The 21080-nt window shown below is 35.4% G+C and overlaps 2 protein-coding genes across 5 annotated transcripts; one reads left to right on the top strand and one right to left on the bottom strand.

Moving 5' to 3' along the window:
* Positions 1 to 475: 475 nt before the first annotated feature.
* Positions 476 to 13438, top strand: LOC112746013 (uncharacterized). 4 transcript variants are annotated; one of them, XM_072218294.1, is made up of 17 exons: positions 476 to 784; positions 2265 to 2316; positions 2442 to 2615; positions 3681 to 3850; positions 3949 to 4033; positions 5060 to 5162; positions 5260 to 5344; positions 5679 to 5762; positions 6359 to 6759; positions 6921 to 7002; positions 7096 to 7272; positions 7407 to 7460; positions 10354 to 10440; positions 10530 to 10598; positions 11671 to 11717; positions 11984 to 12700; positions 12994 to 13438. In XM_072218294.1, exons 3-17 carry the CDS (start codon positions 2576 to 2578, stop codon positions 13358 to 13360), a joined length of 2568 nt encoding a protein of 855 aa, XP_072074395.1. In that variant the 5' UTR covers positions 476 to 784; positions 2265 to 2316; positions 2442 to 2575; the 3' UTR covers positions 13361 to 13438. The 4 variants fall into 4 exon arrangements, with proteins under 4 accessions (XP_072074395.1, XP_025650699.1, XP_072074394.1 ...); XM_025794914.3 differs by having other exon boundaries at positions 533 to 784; positions 12991 to 13438; XM_072218293.1 differs by lacking the exon at positions 476 to 784 and adding an exon at positions 1827 to 2149.
* Positions 13439 to 15658: 2220 nt separating this feature from the next.
* LOC140177051 (uncharacterized) lies at positions 15659 to 19239 on the bottom strand. Its single transcript, XM_072209417.1, has 5 exons — positions 19105 to 19239; positions 17092 to 18881; positions 16509 to 16998; positions 16043 to 16407; positions 15659 to 15952 (listed from the first exon to the last, which is right to left on the bottom strand). The coding sequence occupies exons 2-5, from the start codon at positions 18736 to 18738 to the stop codon at positions 15659 to 15661; spliced, it is 2796 nt and encodes a 931-aa protein (XP_072065518.1). The 5' UTR covers positions 18739 to 18881; positions 19105 to 19239.
* Positions 19240 to 21080: the final 1841 nt, after the last annotated feature.

Genomic DNA, 21080 nt, shown 5'->3' with positions numbered 1-21080 from the left:
TATATATATATATATATATATATATATATATATAGTCACTCAATAATAATAATAATAATAATCAATAAAATTATTAGATATTATTTTTCAAGAAATTCAAGGTTAAAACCATTTGAGATTAGAAAGGAAAAGGGGGGTGGTGACTGGGTGAAGAGAGTTAGGGTTAGAAAGGTAATTGGGTGAAGGAGGTGGTGTAGTGGTGAAGATAAGGGTAATTTAAGAATTTTAGGTAATTTTTTAGTGTTTGGATAATTTTGTTATGCGAAATCCATATTTCATGAGTACAAATGTAATTTCCTTTTTTTATGAGTAGATATATCAGTATTTTCAATTTTCGTGAGTAAAAATGATAGTTAACTCTATAATTAATAAAAAAACTATTCTCCCGAACACATTAGGTAAGTTTTATTATTAAATGCAAAAATTCGATTTTTATAAAATACAACGATAGATTTCTGCCCTTTCTCTCTCACCTCTCTTCCTCTTGGGCCCCTTTTTCTACTCATCCCATTGCGTCCTCCTCTCTTTCTTCCCTCACACTCCATTCCAAAACCTCCTCAATGGAAGCCTAGCACTGTGACTCTGTGTTTGCCTTTGCTACACTCTATTGTTCTTCGCGTGGGCTTCGGTGTGCCCTCCCTTCACATCGACTCTGCTCCGCTGTCCCTTAGCATCTGCTCAGCTTCGTTGTTCCTTCTTATCCACTCTGGGATCACTGCCTCTTTTATTTGTGAATCTGTGAAGCTACTACTCAAAGACTCTGCTTTGCCATCATCTCCGCTGGGTACTTTATTTTTTCTCTCCTCTCTTTTTTGCTATCCTATTGTTTTTTTGTTTTTTTTTATTGGAATTTCTGCTGGTTTTTTCTAAAAAATTTTCATAAAAAATTATAATTCTCTTGTAGTTATTAAATTAGGCTGCAATTTATAAGGTCGTCTTTAATTAATACATTATTCTCTTGTAGTTATAAAATCTTTCTCTTTTGATATTATTTTCAGTTGCAAGTTGAAACAAAATATTTCCTCGTAAGAATATAAGACCATAATTTCATAGGAGCAGGCTCTACTAGTAATTTTGTATTATTGAATTTTTTTTAATTATAATGGAACATATTACAATTGAAAAATTAAAAAATAACGAATAAAACAACTAAAGTGCACTGTACTTCTTCATGTACTCCCACGGTACTCCCAACTTCTATTTCAAAAACCTATTTTTTTAATCTTAAAAAAAATTATTTGAAAAATAATATTTTCATAAAAATTCACCTAAATAAATTTAAAGTGATATTAAGATAATTAAAGAGTAATTAGTAGCTTTTAATTAGGATAGTTAATAATTTATAAGAGAAGAATATTAGAGCATTATCTGAATTTATTGTTTTTATTGTTTTTAATTATCAATGACTATCAATATTTAAAAATATGTGACAAAATATATTGTTAAATTATTAAACTAAAAAAATTAAACTAAAAAAATTGAGTTGACAGTTAATAGAAATAATATTTTTTTGAAAAATTATAATTTATATTTTTGTTTAAATGATTTTTTCTTAAAAAAAAGATTTTTTATATAATAAACAAATAAAAAATATTTTTATATTATTATATTTAAACATAATTGATAAATAATTTTTTTTATAATATATTAAAACATAAATTTATTTTTATATAATATTTTTTAAACAAAATAATTCAAAAAAGTTGTTTTTTTAAATTCATCAAAAGTTAATTGTTAAAAAATTCCTAGATAAAAAATAAGTAAAAAAATGGGTCGAATTTGTGGATAATCGGTAAATCGCATTAACCCCCGTTGTTTTAGTTGATCCTTCTGCTGAGACACTATTAACCTCGTTTTATGAAGTTAAAAAAAATAATTGAAATCAGTGACCCACCAACATTAAACACAGAAGAGAGAGCGCAGCTACTCACCCCACCTTCTCCATCGTCGGACAGTCGCCGGCGTCATTTACTGTCATCGTCGCCTCACCTCTGCTCACGGTTGCTAGCTTACGTCTCTGTTCCGCACTTGTCTTCTTTGCAGCAAGACTTCTAGGGCTTTCAGTTGCACACTCCTTATCGTTTTTTGGGCTCTTTCCTTCAAATCCACCTTTTTCCCTTTTCTTTCTCAACAAGACTTCATCGATGTAGTATGCAGTGCACAGAGTCACACCACCACTCTCTCTTCTCTTTACTTTCTGGTTTCCTTCCTTACACTTTTTATTCCAAAAACTTGCTTTTTCTCATATACTCTAGTAATTGCAGGTTTTTCGTACTTTGCTGATGGTCATTGGATTTATTCTCTCAAGTGGAGGAGGTAACTTGGGTTTAATTAGCTCTGAATCTTGTTTAAAAAAATCATAATGTAAATTCTAATTAATTAATTTATTTTTATAAACAATATTGTTCTTGCTGTAATTTTGGTGCAATTTTGGTGCACAGATAGTTGCCTGGTTCTATTCCATTGAAAAAATAAGTGAATTTAGCAAGGTGTGGCTTTAGCTTCTAGAATATTTGGAATTCGATTCAATTTAGGGGAAGGATGGGATTGTGGCCAATTTCTATAGTCTTCATTCATGGATGGGTTTGATTTGCACTTTCCTCTTTGGAACAAAGGTACTCATACACCTTCACATGATTGTTGATTTCTCTCTCTATTTCGTTTCGTTTTCATTTTAATTTTGTGTTACTAATTTTTCCTTTATCAAATGCAATCAACCTTTAGTCATGTTTATTAACTTGCTTATAAAAATAATTGCATTCTAAAGAAGCTATAGTGCATCTACAACTATTAATATTGTATTAGGATAAGTACTCTGAATAGTAGTAGTATATAGTGTTAGTACAATATAATAGTATATAGTGTTAGTACAATATACAGAGATACGTTAATTAGCAGTGAGCAATAATGTCATTCAAAAATAAAAAATGGGCAGAAGTGAAGTGAATCCCTTTGATTTCTCTTGGTCTTCATACTGAGTCAACCAAGTTATAAGTTTTGATTGTTTTATTCTCATTGCTAATTGATAGCTTATTTTGATTTTTTTATTTTGATTTACTCTATGACTTATGTGCATTTTGATTTTCTCTTAATTATAAATTTTGATGTTTGGACTTGAATGTAAAATTTTAATGATGAAATATAGATAAATTATTATGTGAGTTGTGAAATTTTGAATTTTATTATTGTTATTATACCAGTCATTGAAATTAAATATTTAAAAAATTATAATGTATTTTAATAATTTTATTTTATATTTAATTAAACAAGTTCGACTGTATTCAGAACATTGAACTAGTCACTTGACCGATTCATTGACCGATTTGGTTCTCGCAACTTTGGTATATACTAAACTAACCTCATAATCCGAATGGCTTGCAATATGCATGTCACGATCCAACCAGTTGATATTGTTGGAACACACCATTCTTCTCTCAACATTGCACTACTCAGTTTCCCTTCTTTCCTGTTTTTCTCTCTAAAAATTTTCTGTGTCTCGCTCTCTATAATCTTCCACAATTTCACAACTAAAACCCTAAGATTAGATTACATTATGTAGAGATGGTTCTCACCTATCTTATATGCAGTTCAACCAAGATGGGTTTGGTTTATTTCGTTGGCACTGTCACTACCGCTCTTTTCAATTTTTAGTTTTGTCATTTTGATTTTTATTTAAACAGAAGAAGGACGAGCTACATTGACGAGTGATAAACACATGGCTTCTTCCTCTTCCTCTCCAGCACCGTTACAGACTACTATGCTTCTTGGTTCGCCTAGTTTCCCAAACGCCATTGCTTGGTCCCAAGACAACCTCCTTGCTGTTGCTACCGCCCACTTCGTTACCATTCTTGTTTGTACTCTTCCCTTCTTTCTCTTTTATTTATGTATTTTTATAAAAATATATGTTTTTATATCTAACTTTTTTTGTCCTTTTTTTCCCTTGGTCAGAGACCAGACATGCCTCATGGACCACGTGGAATAATCAAAATCTCTCCAATTGAGCCATTCCTCTTTGGCTTTGTTGAAAGAAAAGGTCAAATTCATAAGCTACTCACTTATTATGTTTTTTCTTTTATTTTCATAAGATTTTATTTTATTTTAATGGTTGGATCATGAAATTCATTGGGGCTTTAAAAGTTATTCATCACCTGGTTTAAACGGTTCCATAACCACAAAGCACAAAGCATTGGCTACACAAATGTAGGAAGCAGCTTTGTTAGTCGCTAAGGCTGTGTTTGGGAAGGTGACGGAGACTGAGACTAAGACTAAATTAAGTCTCTATATTATGTTTGGTGTAAAGTGTATATGACTACATTATGTCTTAGTATCTTGTTTGGTTCAAGATGAATATGGAGATGAAATAAAGATATTTACTAAAATACCTTTAGTTATTAAAGAAAATGTTAAAAGTTTCAGTCTCCATCTTTAGAAATTTCAGTCCCGTTTCTCCACTTTTTGAGGTACTAAAGGGATTGGAATTTTGTGTTGCGAAACTAAAATTTTAGTTCTAGTATCTGGCAACCAAACACAATACTGAGTCCCAGTTTCAGTCTCTGAAAGCAAACACTACCTAAGAGTGGTTTAGTGGTGAGGAGTTTGGGTAGTATGCATGAAGAACTAGGTTCAAACCTTGCTATAGTCGATATACAACACTATGGAGTATCCCATTCAATTATGAGTTGAGAGGACCTGATTGGGAGGGAAGCCTGACTATTACTGAAGAGGGGTTAGCCTTTTTTCCTAGTAGTAGGGATGGGTAATCCCTTGAGAAACCAGAAAAATAAAGGAACCATTAACGGGAAAACCACATTACCTTACATGGTCAATGCCAAACATGTGAAACTACTCATTTGTTATATAGTATATGGAGATTTTTATTTTTGGTAGTGCTCATATAGGGATGAGTTTTATGGTTTGGAGGGAGTTTTCTTTGTCATGTAGCATTGTCAATCTTGTTGTTTATTATTAATATTTGGTAAAGGGAATTTTTAATAATTTTGAATTAGAGCTGCCAACCACAGAATGCTAACATGTCTGAATTGAATCATGCATTGCACAGATTTAATCTCTGGATGCCTCCTCCCTATTAGTTTGTACCGTGATGATAAGCCTGTTGTTCAGTCAATATCATGGTCGCCACTTGGCATTTCTTTGAATTCAGGGTAAGAATTTGATGATTAGCAAGCAAAGATGCACAGTTATTTCTATTCAATGACAAAATTGATATTTTATTCGATAAGTAATATATATTATTCACAGGTGCTTGTTGGCTGTTTGCACTAGCGAAGGACACGTGAAGGTTTATCGTCCACCCTTTTGTGATTTCTGTTCAGAATGGATTGAGGTGTGTGCAATAAAAGTGGTTTATCGTGTGGAATAGGAACTGATGCCATCTTTGTGTGCCTAAAGAAAACATGAAACTGAAAACTGTGAACTGCATAATTTATATTGGGATTGGGATAGGGATATTGCTTCTTTTGAAAGCAGATCTGATTGAGAAAAGTTGTAATTTGTAGCATCTTCGGAGAAAAATTAAATGTTAGCTGTAAATATGTAAAATAGAAAGTATGTTGTGTCTAATTCCTTTTTGCGTTTCCATTTATGGAACTGAAATAGAAAGTGTTTATAGTTTTCATGTTTACTTGCCTGCCAACTGCCACTATTCTTATTTTGTTTAGGTTGTGAACGTTAGTGAACGTCTATTTGAATATTTGCAATGTACTGAGTTTCAAGGCACGGGGACTCCATTAGAGTTTTCCAAAGTAAGTTATCTTATCCATCCATGTTCTTGGTTGGTTTTCTTTTTTCATACTCTACTTGGGGTAGAATTAGTTATTCTGAGACCAGTCGTGCTCATGATATATATCATCTTTTGACATCATCTATTTTATGCCAGCAGAAAAGAAAAGATCAGATGATTAATCAATAACTTGAAAAATGCTGTTTCAAAATAAAGGGACATTAACAAAGTTTATATGACCTGGATGTATGTTACTTATATATGTACGCACCCCACACACAGTCTCTAGAGAATCTAATATTGGACTTTTGTTGAAATCGAGTCATGACGATGCTTGTTCTGATACTTAAGTATATATATTAAATATGATATGGATTTAATTTCAAATAAAATAAAAAATCCTTTCTTTTGTCGTATATGCTTCATGAACAAAATGGCCATTTTTCTTGTTGGTAGTATAAACTATGGTTTTTCTATAATAAGTTGTACATTCATTCTCATCATTTTTTTTAACTGTAAATCATAGTTAACTACAGCTAAAACAATTGTGGTTAACTGAAACAATTTTATTCTGTGTTAATTTGATTTTATGTACTTAAAGTTAGATTGTTCATGCAGAGAAATGCATCAGATGAAATAGATTCTGTGGCTAAACCTAAAAAGAAATCCTTGAAAACAGTTCCCGAGAACGACATGTTGCCTGTGATAAGTGCTGATCAATATGCTACTCGCAGCGCAGTGCTAAGCTCAATTGTTGTTTCATGGTCTCCTTTACTGCATGATATTCATGCTACTGTCAGCCTACTTGCTGTTGGAGGGAAGTCTGGTAAAATTTCTTTATGGAGATTTTATGCACCAGATTGCTATACTATTGAGGGTGGAAAAATCCCATCTGCTGTGAAATTTGTTGGATTTCTTGAAGCACACAATTCATGGGTTACAACAATAAGTTGGTTGTCATTTTCTGTTAATTCCTCAAATCCACAAATTTTATTAGTTACTGGAAGCTCTGATGGGAGGTGAGTTAAAATGAATCATTCTTGACATAGCACCTTAGACTCTTGATTAAGTGGTCAATGTATTGATCCTCAGTTCCCTCACACTTCTAATTAGACTGTGTGTATGTTGTTACATTTTGCACCAAATATCTGACCTAAGCTGAAATATATGCACTTATCAGTGTCAAGGTTTGGTTGGGTGACTATCACAAATTGATTAAATCAACAGAAGTGGATCAGAATGTGTTCATTTTGTTGAAGGAGGTAGTTTCTAGTTCTTACTTAAATTTCAGACTCTTTTCACTTCTATCTTTCTTTCTCAGCCGTTCATTTACTGAGTTTTCAATATCTAAATAGGTTATCACTGTCAATGTTGTCCCAGTTTCTGTACTTTCAGTAACTGTGCATGTTCAATGCTCTTCCAAGATGCTTTTAGCAATAGGCAAAGGTTCTGGTTCCTTTGAAATATGGCTATGTGACATATCTTCTAAGGAATTCAACAAGCTTGGTTCATATGATGCACATGACTATATTGTAGGTTTTTTATTTTATTGTTCAAAATTTATAATTCTATTCTTTTAATATTATTATTGTTCCTTTCTCTTGAGTTAGATGACTTCTTGAAGCTGCAATACTTTGTTGATTTCTTCAATGTCGATTTCCTCCAGGTTACTGGCTTGGCATGGGCATTTGGTGGAAGATGTTTGTACAGCTGTAGCCAGGTAAATTTATTTAAATAAAGTTATATCGTATGAATTTTTTTATATATTTTCACTTTATCTTCTATATGATTTTTGAGAGTCAGAGGTTTAATTGATGTGACTAGATTTTTCTATGTTGAAGAGGGAAGGACATTAAATATGTCTCAGATTTCAAAAGAAGAATGTGCTTACTCTTCCAATTTTCTAAAAATTGGATCTCTAAGCTTCTATCAATAACAGGGTTTCAAACTTGGGCTTGTTTTCCAATATGACACTATTTTTAAAACTTATCATGAAAATGCTACCATTTTGCCACGGTTGCACCTTGTAATTTTTTCCTTCGCAATTTGACTTGGAGGCACTTTAACGGGAAAGCGCCTTCCACGTGGAAAGCTCTAAATAGGGAAGTGTATCCAATTTAAAACGCTAAAGCGTTTAACGCCTTCCTCTTTGGATGCGCTTAATGGGAAGGCCTTTTCAATATTGAAATCAATAAACGTAAAAGTGCTTCAATTGACGTGTGGAAATGAATAGCTTTTTGATTATATGACATAATTATAGTTAATAATCAATAATTAACTAATATTAATATAAATATATTATTAGAGAAACTCTTGGGAGCCCGCATCTTTTAGTATTTTTGGCGATGGCCAGCACAAACACTAAATTGTCTTTAACAAATAAATTTTACTAATTCATGGGTGCAAACTCTGGAAAACTTGGGTGCAAACTGCATTGATTTATGTGTACAAAACTCTGATAAATATAGGTGCAAATTATTGCTTGCCAAATGCTGGCCAAAAATGATAATATTTGCTGGCCATGTAGCATTGCTTATATTATTATATTTAAATATATTTATCAATCAAATTAAGTTTAATAACATAAATTAAAACTGATTATTGTATTTTAATGTAAGAGTATTATTAGTCATAAAGAAATACAAAAATTATACAATGCAGTATAATGAAATACATAATCTTGCTTGAAGAAAATTTTCATGATAAAATATAGTATTCCCATCAATTATAATATATCTTTTAGTAAGTTGATGATAAAAAGTATTAAATACTTGATAAGAGTATTGTATCTTATAAAGTAATTGTTTTTAACTAATGTATTTCGCTATATGGTATTTTAATTTTTTTTACATTTCTTTATGATTAATAATCTTACACTAAGGTTTCAATCATAAAAAAAACACAGGTAAATACTCTTATCAATGACCTGATATTATTTATTGGAGTAAATGGACAAAAGTACACATGAAAAAAAAAAAGTCTCAGTTGACAAAAGTACACACCAAAGTTCATGAATATCAAACTACACGTCAAAGATTGTTTTTGATGGACGAAAGTACTATGCTGTTGCCTGTCAGTTGGTTTGTAAGGCTTGAGGTGTATTTTTGTTGATCGGAAACAATGTTGGCGTGCTTTGATATTTACAAATTTTGGTATGTATTTTTGTCTGTCTTCAACTCTTTCATGTGTACCTTTGTCTATTTATTTATTTTTATTGTGATAAAAAGCATCAAGTAACTGATGGGAGTACTATATTTTATATCATGAGTATTTTCTTTAACCTATTTCAATATACTATATTTAAAAAAAAATTCTATTTTTTTTATGACTAATACTCTTACATTAAGATTACAATCATGATAATACTCACATCAATTATTATGATATTTTATTTTGATGATGGATGATATGGCAAAATATATTTAAATTAATAAAATATAGTACGTTAATCAATAATTTAAAGTTTCAATCATCAATTTTATTTATGTTATTAATTAAACTTAGTCAGATTGATAAACATATTTAAATTTATATTAATATTAGTTAATGATTTATTATTTTGTTATTTAAATCACGAAAATATTCATTTGTACATGTCATTGGAGGCTCTTTCACGCTTATTGATTTAAATATTGAAAAACTTCTATTCAGCCGTTCCAAAGTGGAAGGTGCTAAATGCTTGAGCATTTTTGCATTTGATAAGCTTCCCTATTTAGCATTTTCTACGTGGAAGGTGTTTTTCAGTTAAGTGCCTCCAAGTCAAATTGTGAAAAAAAAAAAGAAGAAAGAATACAAGGTGCCACTATTTTGAGTAAATAGTTTGAAAAGGGTGGCATTTTGGTAATAAGTTTTAAAAATAGTGGCATATTGGAAACAAAAGCTAACTTGTTTGGTTCTGATATTACAGAAAGAAATAAATGATGAGTTTAAAGAATAATTAGCAAATCAGTCTTTAAAATATGTTCACTATAATGTTGCAATTCCTTCCTGTTTAATTTTAGCATATCTAATCAGTAGTTTAATATCTGTATTATGTATTTTTGACTGGTGATTGGTTGATTAAATCCCCAAAGTGGTTCTCTAGATTCACAGCTTTCACCATTTTAGTCCCTCAAATCCAAAATTTACTACATTGGTCTCCGAGATCCAGCACTAGGTACCATATTGGTCCTTGGACCCTTTCCAGCATTAGGTCAGGAAACAAAGTGTTGAGCTGGCTCTGACTTGCCACGCTGGACATAGGGCTTAATGCTGTCATTTAGTTTTGGCACTTAAACAAGGCAAAAACGAGAAGATGAAGAAAAGTTTATATGATGTGCAAATTGTTTTATCTCTCCTCATTCTCCAAAACAATCTCATTTTCGCCTTGTTCAAGCCCTAAAATAAAACGACGTCATTTAGCCCTGTGTTTAGCGTGGCAAGTCAAAGCTAGCTTAGCATTTCGTTCGTAGACTCAACGTCGGAAAGGGTCCAGGGACCAATATGGTGCCTGAAGCTGAATCTCGGGGACCAGTATAGTGAATTTTGAATATGAGAGACTAAAATAATGAAAGCCGTGAATCTCAAGGACCATATGGGGATTTAGTCGTGATTGTTTTTTTAAATATTTGTAGGATAATTTAGTGCGTAGCTGGATTTTGCGCGATAGATGCCTAGATGAAGTACCTGTTCATATGCCTCATAATAACAATTCATCCAGCGTATGTTATTTTTGTCCTTTTTTACTCTCTTTTCATATGACTTCTGCCATTTCCACCCCTTAAGCAGACATGCACCTTTTTCCTTGCAGGCTTCAGATGATGTATATGATTCATGCCTTGGTGCAGCAGTTTCACCTGGAAATCTTGTCGTCGCTACTGTATGGTATTTTCTTTTATTTTCAGAAAAATCTTTTCACTTGTATATACCCTGTGTGCATTGTCCAAAGGTACAGGATTCTTGATTGCCCAGACAAAAATTAAAGGCAGTGCCCAAAAATCTAGGAATTTTGTATATCCCATCATCCTTGAATATGAAAAAAGCAAGAAACAGAGAATGAACTAGCAATCATCTTATAGATGCTATTTTTAAGAACATTTAGCTATCTAGTACTTGTTGTGTTCAAGGAACCTTGTCACTATATAGGGAATCTCAATCAGAGATAGGGATTAGGTAGGGGTCTTTTGACATTTGTTAGTGAGTAGAGGAGCTCTAAGTCTTCCTCATATTAGTAACTTCGTATATTGATGGACAGATGAACAGATTGTTTCTCATTTTTTCCCCTTTCTAACTACCAGTTCTAACATTGTTCTTTGCATTCATTTTGCAACGTTAACTAAACCATGTGTGATGAGTGAAGCAAATGCTCAAGGGGGGAACTTAATAGTGTTGTTTTTCTTTCTTCTTTTTTTTTCCTCTTCTGAATTTGTTTTATTGATTCCAAATAAGTGTGCGTGATTCCCAAGCTAAAAAATGATCTTGGCTTTCTGGAAGTTTTATGCATTTATCCAGAATATCTAAATCATTCTTCTATTAATTCAAAGCATGTTGCTCTGGCCCTTTTGTTGGGACATAATCATAATATTCTCTGGTTTGAATCTGTTTTCCCTACCTGTTGTCTGAAATCTGAATCACAGCTATTGAATGATATTCTTACTGATCACATCAGTAGTATCTTTCCACAGCTGTTCAAATTTTTTTAGTTGTTTAATCCAATTTTCTATTTAGCCAATGCATTCACTAATAGAAGCAGTCACCTTAGAGTTTAGCATTGATTTGTTAGCCCTAATTTAAAAGAAGATAATTCATGTTAATTTGAAGTTCCTACCTCTAATTTTATTTTATCTTTTAATTCCTCAACCAGGCATATGCTGCAAGAATATTTAGAAGTTTAATTTTTCTTCTTTGACTATATGAGGTTGCTATTGAGTATTTATACTTGTTTATTGCAGGTTCATTGCTTTGATGTTGAGAAACTGAATCGAATGTATGAAGGAAGGTACAAAATGATTTCTCAGCCTATGTTCCCCTTTTGGCATTCTGTTTTGGCTGTGTGCGAAGAGAAGGGGGGAATAGTTTGGAGATAAAAAAGTGTATAATTACCCAAATAATTAGTGTTTTGAACCAATCTTGAATACATGTCAATAGTTATTTTCCTACTAAGTATTTGTTTTCTTTCTCCTTTTGTCTTTTGCTAATGAAGTTTCAATGAAAAAATTCCACAAATATGCAATTGTGATATTTGTATTCTTGAACCATGAGCAGGGTACTGAGAGCAGCTATTGAATACCATTGGATTGGTGGGCTACATGTGGATATTTGCTTGAATCGTCCTGTTCCATTTTACACTGAAGAACTTTCCGGTTTGGCAGAGAAAGATTTAACCAATTGGGGTTCCAATATCATATGGTCTTTGAACCAATATCAGTGTCTTGATAGGCCCCTAGTTCTTTTGGATATAATTTTGGCATTATTGGACTTCAAGGTCAGCATGCCAAGATATGTAGAGCATTTACTCATCAAGTGGATCTCTCTGTCTTTTCCGGGATTTCATACGGACCTTCCCAATGAAAAGACTTTACTGCAGGTCTCTTCAAGTTTGTCAGGTGTTCCTTCTCGCATGCTACACTTGCTCAATATAATTTGTAGACGAGTAATGTTGGCGCAGCTGGATGCTGATGAAATCACACGAATATCCAGCGAAGTTCAAAACACTAAAGGGGAATGCTGTTCTATGGACGAACAAGTAACCAAGTGGATAGCAATTCTTGGAAGCAGTGAAAGAGAACTCCGTGAAAGGCTTGTCGGTTTTAGTTTTTGTGCTTCTCAAACTAGCAAGTCCCGTCCAGGGGCAACTCCTTTCCAAACTGGTCATTGGTATCCTGTTGGACTAGCACAAATGGAACAATGGATTGCGCTAAACAACGATCATGTACGTGGCGAGTTGAAATCCATTGCATCAGAGGTTACCAATGAGAAAAGGTAATATTTAGTACTAGAGTTTCAATTTTGAATTATATCGCTGCATGTTAAAATCATTTACTGATTACCTGACCACTAAGGTGGTTAAATATTGAAAAGTTGGAAACTTGGAATCATTTAATTAATGCTTTTATTATTCATCATTGTCTTGGTAATTTCTTGCTAAAGTTTCCTTGTGCAATAGAAAACTGCTTTAACTAAATTCCACAATGCTGCAAAATCATTACTCAGTACATCAAATATGATAGTTTCAAATTTTTTGTTCATTTCTCATGATTATTTCTGTCCAGTAGATGTTCAGCTGTGGAGTCATGCAGTTATTGTTCAGCATCAGTTCCATTTGAGTCCCCAGAGTTTGGTTTATGTCAAGGCAAAACTTCAGGCAGTGGCAGCAATGATAAGCGGCATAAGTTATCAAGATGCGCCGTTAGTATGCAGGTTTGCCCTAGTATCCCACTGTGGTTTTGTGTGTGCTGCCATAGGGTGGCGTTTAGGTTGGCGCCTGACCCACTTTTTCGAATGTCTTCGTCTCAGTTTGATTCTGATTTTGTAACCAAATCTTTGTCTCGAGCAGTTTCCTCAAAACCATTGTGTCCCTATTGTGGGATATTGCTACAGAGACGTCAACCTGATTTTCTAGTTTCTCCATTACCTGTGTGAGAAGACTTGAATTGTTAACGAATGTGATCATTTAATTTAACTTTAAGAGGATGTCATGCACTCATGCTGTTATAGTAACTTGAACTTTGTGGCATTGAATAATGTGGACTTTGGTTTACATTATTAATGTGTAAACTCTATCATCCTCTATGGTACGGTAAAACACTAGAACCTAAAACCCCAGAAAAAAGAGATCATAAAGCCACTATAAAATTATTTTGATGAAAAGAAAACGAGTGCTCCACATGAGCAAGTGGAAGATATTTATGAACTATGATTCCACAAATGATCGAATATAATATATTATAATTCAACCGGAAATCAATAAAAATGTTACTGAAGGTGTTAATTTTCTAATCTTAAGCCCGTGTAAGAGTTTATTTCACATTTTAATATAATATTTAAATGTTCAGTTTTACTCTTCATATAATAATATTAAACACAATAAACAATGGAATATTTACATTGCAAATTAGTAATTAAGAGTTTATTTTAACAAACATCAGGCTAATGCTTGACACGGGATAACAAGAATATTAATTACAGGTTTAAATATATTTTTAGTCTCTAGATATGTAATATTTTGATAGTTTCCCTTAAAATATTTGAGCTTGTTTTGATCAATTTTTTTTTGATGCGTTTATTTTACCTTTAGTTTGTATTGTTCATCGCTCTCCTAAGTGATGCCTTTGTTCTTAGATGGAGGTATTGTTTTTTCAAGATTATTTTTGTTAGTATTTAAATCATTTGAATGCATATTTGGTAATTAATCCCAAATTTAATAGGGCATAACTGCAGCTAACTAACGGGGGGACACTACAAAATAGCACCAAACGTAATGATCATTTTACCAAATCTTATTCAATAAATTGATTACGAAAATGGACTATGAAGCACAAACACAACATCTAAGTATTTGTGTCTCATATAAGCAATTGTCCAACGTACACCATATGCTATGTATTCAGATACGTACAAGAATAGAGATAACAATAAGGGTAAACTATTATTTTGGTCCCCTACGTTTGGGGTGAATTCTATTTTAGTCCCCAACGTTTAAACTGTTCTATTTAAATCCTAAAAAGATTTGATTTGCATCAATCAAGTCCTTCCGTTAAGTGGGTGTCAAATTATTGACGCCGTGTCCGACGTGGCAAAGTTGGCAGTTTGCCTGTAGTTAACAGTTGGAATTGGAAGCAGGAAAAAAAAAGGAAAATGAAATGCTGCCCAGTCCAATAAGTAAACCCTAATCCCCAAAGATGATGTTCTTCGTCTGCTGAGAATGGCTACCCAGTCGTCCTCCCAAGGTTCGCGTAGCAGCACCAAGAGTCGTGGGAGAAGGAGGACTTGCTTCTGTGGAGAGAGACCGGTATTGCGCACGTCATCTACAGCGGAGAACCCAGGAAGAAGATTCTGGGGCTGCGTCAACTTTCAGGTGAGTCTCATCTTTTCTGTCTCCTGTTTGAAAATAGCATTGGGTGTTAGTGTTTGAAGGATCTGAAGTGTTTGGTGTGTTCGTGCTGGTGTGTTCGTGTTGGTTTGGTTGAGAACAGATAGGAGATGGATGCGATTATTTTGCTTGGGCAGAGCCTGAAGGACAAGATCCACAAATTCAAAGACTGAAGAACAAAGCAAGCTCGTTGAAAGAAGAACTGCAGAAAGCTGAAAGGAAGTTTGCATTGGCACTTGGTGTTGGAATTCTTGGATGGACACTGGCTGGGCTGCTGCTATGTGATCGACTCAATTGAGGTTTAGGGGGTTAGCATTTTGTTTATTTTTGCCATTCTGTTGTTGTCCCCTGGTTTGTAGGGAATGTCAATTGTTTAGGGATTGAAAAAATTGACATACAGTTGGGTGATAACAGTAATGTAAAGAGAATGAAATTTTTTTGTGGCTGTGTCTGTAAAGCCATTTGCTGTAAACATTGTAAGGTTTTTGATTGAAATGAATAGCAATGAGTTCCTGTATTGTGACATACATTATTTGGCTCTGTACAAGTTTATTTCAGTTTCATCTACTAATAAAAACAAGGCTTAATTTGCCAATTCACATAACTTTGCTGCTGAAAATTCATGTAATTCATTAGATAATGGAGAAGTCTTAAAGTAGCTTCTCTTAACCATAACAATATCCAAACAAGCCTTAAATACAACCATGAAAAGGTAACAACACAAAAGAGATCAACATGACAGTAGTAGTCTTAAAGTAGGGTGTCTAAAGTATCACATGGACATTAGCCCTTGGTCATTGACAGATTCATTACAAAACAGATGGAATCACTAAAATCTACTATGTTCTTCATCCCAATGCCTTCCAGGCCCTAGGTGGTGTTTTTGCCATGAACCTCAGGGTCCTCCTAGATGGGCTAGTGACTGTTGCTGTTGATGGTTGTGGTTGACTGACACTGCTGCTGCATCTAGCTCTCTTGGATGATGTCTGTGACTCCTGGCTTCCTCCAACTTGTGTACTGCTCTTCCTCTTTGGATGAACTCTTGTTGCTGGCTGTGTTGTTGTCTTGGCAGGGATCTTGTTGGGTTTTGGAGTCCTAGTTGTGCCAGCCCCTTCTTTCTTGGATTGTGCAGTTGCATTCTGCTATAAACAGTAACAACAAATTGGGTTAATGGGACAGTATAAACATTCACATGTAAGGAATTCAAATCAAATTGACAATAACAACTTTACCTTATTTGCTGCGGCCTCCATCTTACGTTTTCTAGGGCAGGTTCTTTTGTTGTGACCAAGTGCAAAACAATATGAACATTTTTGTTGCTGTCCAGTCCTGGCTAACTTAGACAGTGGTCCATTGTTGCGTGGCTCATCACCAGTCTTGTTCCTCCTCAGTTTTGGGCGTCCTATTGGTTTCCTAAACACTGGTGGCAGCACATCATCATTCTCAGTCCGGGACCAGAGATTTGGTCCATTCAATGGGTAGATTACATGTTGGTAGCAGTCCACGTAGGTCTCTTTCCTATAACACTTGTTGACATAGTTCTTAACATCTAGACACATTTTCCTAATGCAGCTCATGGCATGCTCACAAGGGTAACCTGTTAGTTAAAATTTTCTACAGGAGCACTCATGTAAGTTTAAGTCCACAACAAACTTGGCTCTATTACCCTGACTGCTAGACACTTCATATTTTCCCTACCAGCATATATGGCCAGCCACTCCCCACCCTTATCAAACTCCCTTTCAATTTTCTTGTTTATTTTTGGCAATATTTCTCCGGCATATGTTACTATACTTTGCCTGTTATCAGACCACCTATTCATTAGATAAACCCTAATGTCTTCTAGCATAGACACAATCGGTTTCTCTCTAGCCTCTACAATAACAGAGTTAAAACACTCACACATGTTGTTAACAAGTGTATCAACTCTAGGAAAATAATTAAACCTGGACTTGCTCCAATACTTGGCAGGGATCTCCATGAGATGATTATAAGCTCCTTGATCAACCTGCTGAATCTCCTTCATCCTCCTCTCCCATTCCTGGACATATGTTGCCTTTGCAGCCTTCCACATCATCATCTTTAGCTGAACACCTGGGAACCTTTTTCTGAAGTTGCTATATAAGTGCCTGACACAAAAACGGTGGTCTATGCCAGGCAGCAACTCATCAAAGGTTGGGATCAATCCCTTTGAAGCAGAATTTAAAAACATCACCAGTCAATAACAACAAGACATGAATTAAAGAAAGAATTAATTACACAAGTTTAGGTTGAGAGTTACCTTTTGTTGGTCGCTCATGAATGTACACCATCTGATCTTATCAACTCCCAAATCATCACACAGATTCAACAAAAACCATCTCCACGAATCTTTCGTCTCTGCTTCAACAACAGCATAGGCAATTGGCAGGATCTGATCATTGGGGTCCCATCCAATTGCTGTTAGCAATTGACCCCCATATGGAGTCTTGATGAAGCATCCATCAAGGCCAATCATGGGTCTGCACACCATGAAACTCCGTTTACAAGCTTCCAAGCAGATATAGATCCTCTGAAATCGTGGTCTCAGGTCCGTACCAGGAGGTGGTGTCTCTAGCTCAAATTCAGGAGGTCTCTCCACTTGTATCTGAACAGTGGACCCTGGATTAGACCTCAGTAACTCCGCAGCATAGTCATGAATCCTCCTATATTGCTCTCCATAGGTACCATTAATTTCATCCAGGGCTTGCTGCTTCACTCTGGCAGCTTTGGTCATTGTGAGATCCACATTCCACTTGCTATGAGCCTTCTTTATCAAACTTCTCAACTTGACTTTCGGGTTTTCACAGATCTTCTTCATAAAAGCCTTACTTAGCCACTGAGAACTCATTATACCAATCTTGGTGGCCTTAGAGCATGTGTGTTTTTTGTAACAGCTTGTCAGTTGCCATGAATCCTCTCTCTTCATCTTATGGCAGTAAGCAAACCACTTGCAGCCTTCTTTGCAAACAGCTTTGCACCTGTGGCTATCACACTTCGAGAACCATATTCCTCTGCCACTGTGCACGGCATAGCTCGTTACACATTCCTTAAAAGCATTCCTATCTACGTACATTGTCCCAACCTCCCATTTATACTCCTTCATATTCTTCAATCCCTTATACACCGGGTACCTCCTGAACAAGGGATCCCCTTCATCATCACTTATAGGGACATCCCACAACCCCTCACTGTCATACCCATCATCCTCATCCCTTAATCCAGCAGCCACCACTTGCTCTTTACCCTTATTAACACTGCCACTTTGCTCTCCTTGTTCTCTCTCAGTTGGAACACTCTGTTTCGGCCTTTGAGGATCTTTTGTAGTTGTGACTTCAACATCATACAAACCCCCATCAGCATTCCAATCATCATCGCTGTCATCAAATGCAACCTGCAGATCAGTATCTCCAGAGCTATTTTCACTCCATTGTTCATCACTGTCCCCCTCATCATCAATTCCTGGCTGGTAGTCATCATCCTCAGATTCTTCATCACCTGAGAAATCTGACCCCTCTGACCTCTCTTCATCACCATCCTCCAGCACATCATTCTGGGCTTTTGTCACCACATTGGGCTTCTCACCCACCTTGGCCTGAGCAAGAGATTGGGCCTTGTGCAACACAATTGGACCAGGCCCAATAGTGTCTGCAGTGGGTGCAGCAGCCTCATCACCATCTATCTCTTCAACTTCCTCAATAGTGCAGCCTTTCCTAGTAGTAGCAGCAGCATCTTTGTGAACAACAAAAAGCTCCACCATGTTGTCCCTCATTCCAATTCTAGCCATGTCCATGGCATCCTTGTCTGTGGGAAGCATCCTCAACCCTACATCTGTTTCATCGTTCAGAGACTTATACCACATTGCAGCGATATTCTCTACCACATATCCCTGTTCGAGCACTATCTCCATAGCCTCGAACCTGCTCCACCTATCTTCATCACAGTAGTCCACTATCGAAGTCTCACCCCCACATAGTGTAAAGGTTCACCATCAAACCCAAACTTCCCCCCATGGTGTATCTTGACACTAAAATAGCTCATCTCTCGACCAAACTGTTACACAAACACAATACACTTCATAAAATTCTCACATTGACCAACAACAACAGAAATGCATAAATAAAATCACTAGGGCAAAATAAAAACTTTCAAAATAGAACAAGAAACGAATATGAAACTATAAAACAAAACAATCACACATCAACATACATCATTACATATAAACCCGCATTAAGATGAAAACTAAATGGGTTCAGAAGATTTGACAATGGAATACCTGACACGATCTTCTCCCGGAAAGCAACGGTTTCAAACTCACTGCTGCTGTGGAGCTTAAACGTAACTGAACGACAATGTCACTTCTCTGGCTGTGAATCGCAAGCTTTCAGTGACTAGTGGTAGGGTTTCTGGCTTTTCCTTTGCGTTTCGTGCTTCACAAGAAGAAGAAGAAGTAGAAGAAGAAGAGTCAGGGTAAGCAGCATGCGTTATGTCCAAAGGCGGGAAGGCTTACACGTTTACTAACCACTATCACCTATTCCTTGCCACGTCGGACACGGCGTCAATAATTTGACACCCACTTAACGGAAGGACTTGATTGATGCAAATCAAATCTTTTTAGGATTTAAATAGAACAGTTTAAACGTTGGGGACTAAAATAGAATTCACCCCAAACGTAGGGGACCAAAATAATAGTTTACCCTAACAATAAAAATGGTCCATTTTAATTCGACAGTAAAAATGATTCTCTAGTTTTTAAATTAATCAAAATAATCTCTCAATTTTAAACCGAACATTAAAATACTCTCTCAATCAATAACTAAGTTAACGGCATTAACAAAAATTTTATGTGGCACATTAACTTCACATTGGCATAATATTAGACAGAAATAATAATCAAAATGTTCCTTTAGTTTTTAAAATTAATCAAAAGGATCGCTCTATTAGATTTGTTCGCTGGTCCCAAAAAAAAAACACTAGACCCAAAGTGAATAGAGCCCAAATCAACAAAAGCCAAAAAGTCTAAGTCCACTCTATCAGAGTGTCCGACCCCTTCACATTAACCTCAGTGTAGAATCTCAATTGCACTTACAAATATGCTCATATATCTAAATATGAGATCTCAATAACTCTGAGAATAAAAGAGGAGAATACTCACTCATCATGATAGATGAATAAGTTACAGATAGATAACAACTTATTTTTTCTACAATATAAATATCCCATCAAACTCACATATTTTGGAACTCTAATCTACACAAAATTTGCTTAAAACCTTTTTTAACTTAAGCATCGGAGTCCCTTGTAGTTACCACACCCCAACCTTTTCGAAGAACATGAACGGCATTGCTTCGCTGGAGGAAATGTCGGAGCATCCCAAAAAAAGAGCTTGGACCTCACGTTCAAGCCCAACTCACATTGGTTCAGGTAAGCCTTAGAACATTAGCATCATTGCCAGGGACCTGGTTTACCCAGAAGATGGACACACGACATCCGAATCAGAAAACTAAGAAAAAGAATAGATCAATGACTATCAAGCACTTGTTATCAATTCACAAAGAAATAGGAGACCGACAAAGGAAGAGACAGAAACGACCATGGAAGACGAAGATTAGAATCTGAAGTTCATAGACCTAGGGGCTCGGGAGATAGAGATGCAATGAAGCTAATGGAGCTGGTCCATGGACATCAAGGTCGGTTGGAATGGTTTGAGATTGAGCTAAAACAATAATGTGAATCTGCGCAGGCCCTGTAAAGAGAAGTATGATAATGCAGGGAGCTGGAGAAAAAACTGGAGAAATTGGTGTTTGATCTCAAGGGTAGACAACCTCGAACTGATCGAGAATCCACACTCTTGGAAGTGAAAACCCCTTCTCAGAAGAGATCATGCGAGCAATGGTCCCCAAAAATTTTAAGAGCCCGGACATGAACCTCTGTGACGGTACAATCGACCCCGCTATTAGCTAAGCAATTTCAAAAGTCAAATGTATTTGGCCGATGCCTCAGATGCAACTCGGTGCAAAGTATTTCTAACTACCTTAACTAAGGCAGCAATGAAGTGGTTCGACAATCTCCCTCCTAGACTAGTCACCTGTTTCGATGACTTGGCAAGGAGTTTTCTCACCTGATTCTCCATCCAAAAAGACAAAGCTAAGTATGCTTCAAGTCTCTTGGATATTTGGCAAGAGGTTGGAGAGACCCTCAGGTCCTGCATGGAAAGTTTCAACAAAGAATGTTTGGAGATTCAGAACTTTT

The sequence above is a fragment of the Arachis hypogaea genome, chromosome 2 (assembly GCF_003086295.3).
Source record: "Arachis hypogaea cultivar Tifrunner chromosome 2, arahy.Tifrunner.gnm2.J5K5, whole genome shotgun sequence".
In the NCBI taxonomy this organism is placed as follows: domain Eukaryota; kingdom Viridiplantae; phylum Streptophyta; class Magnoliopsida; order Fabales; family Fabaceae; genus Arachis; species Arachis hypogaea.
Note: the sequence above shows the minus strand (reverse complement) of the source record. Positions and strands in the feature narration are given on the sequence as shown.

Bases quoted from the DNA above. Each gene is read 5' to 3' on its own strand.
- LOC112746013 (XM_025794914.3), top strand. From the start codon at position 2,576: ATGGATGGGTTTGATTTGCACTTTCCTCTTTGGAACAAAG. The intron at 3,851-3,948 runs GTTTGTACTCTT...TCCCTTGGTCAG, and splicing joins CCCACTTCGTTACCATTCTT to AGACCAGACATGCCTCATGG. The intron at 5,163-5,259 runs GTAAGAATTTGA...TATTATTCACAG, and splicing joins GGCATTTCTTTGAATTCAGG to GTGCTTGTTGGCTGTTTGCA.
- LOC140177051 (XM_072209417.1), bottom strand. From the start codon at position 18,738: ATGGAGATAGTGCTCGAACAGGGATATGTGGTAGAGAATATCGCTGCA. The intron at 16,999-17,091 runs GTAACTCTCAAC...TCTGCTTCAAAG, and splicing joins TCATGAGCGACCAACAAAAG to GGATTGATCCCAACCTTTGA. The intron at 15,953-16,042 runs GTAAAGTTGTTA...TACTGTTTATAG, and splicing joins TGGAGGCCGCAGCAAATAAG to CAGAATGCAACTGCACAATC.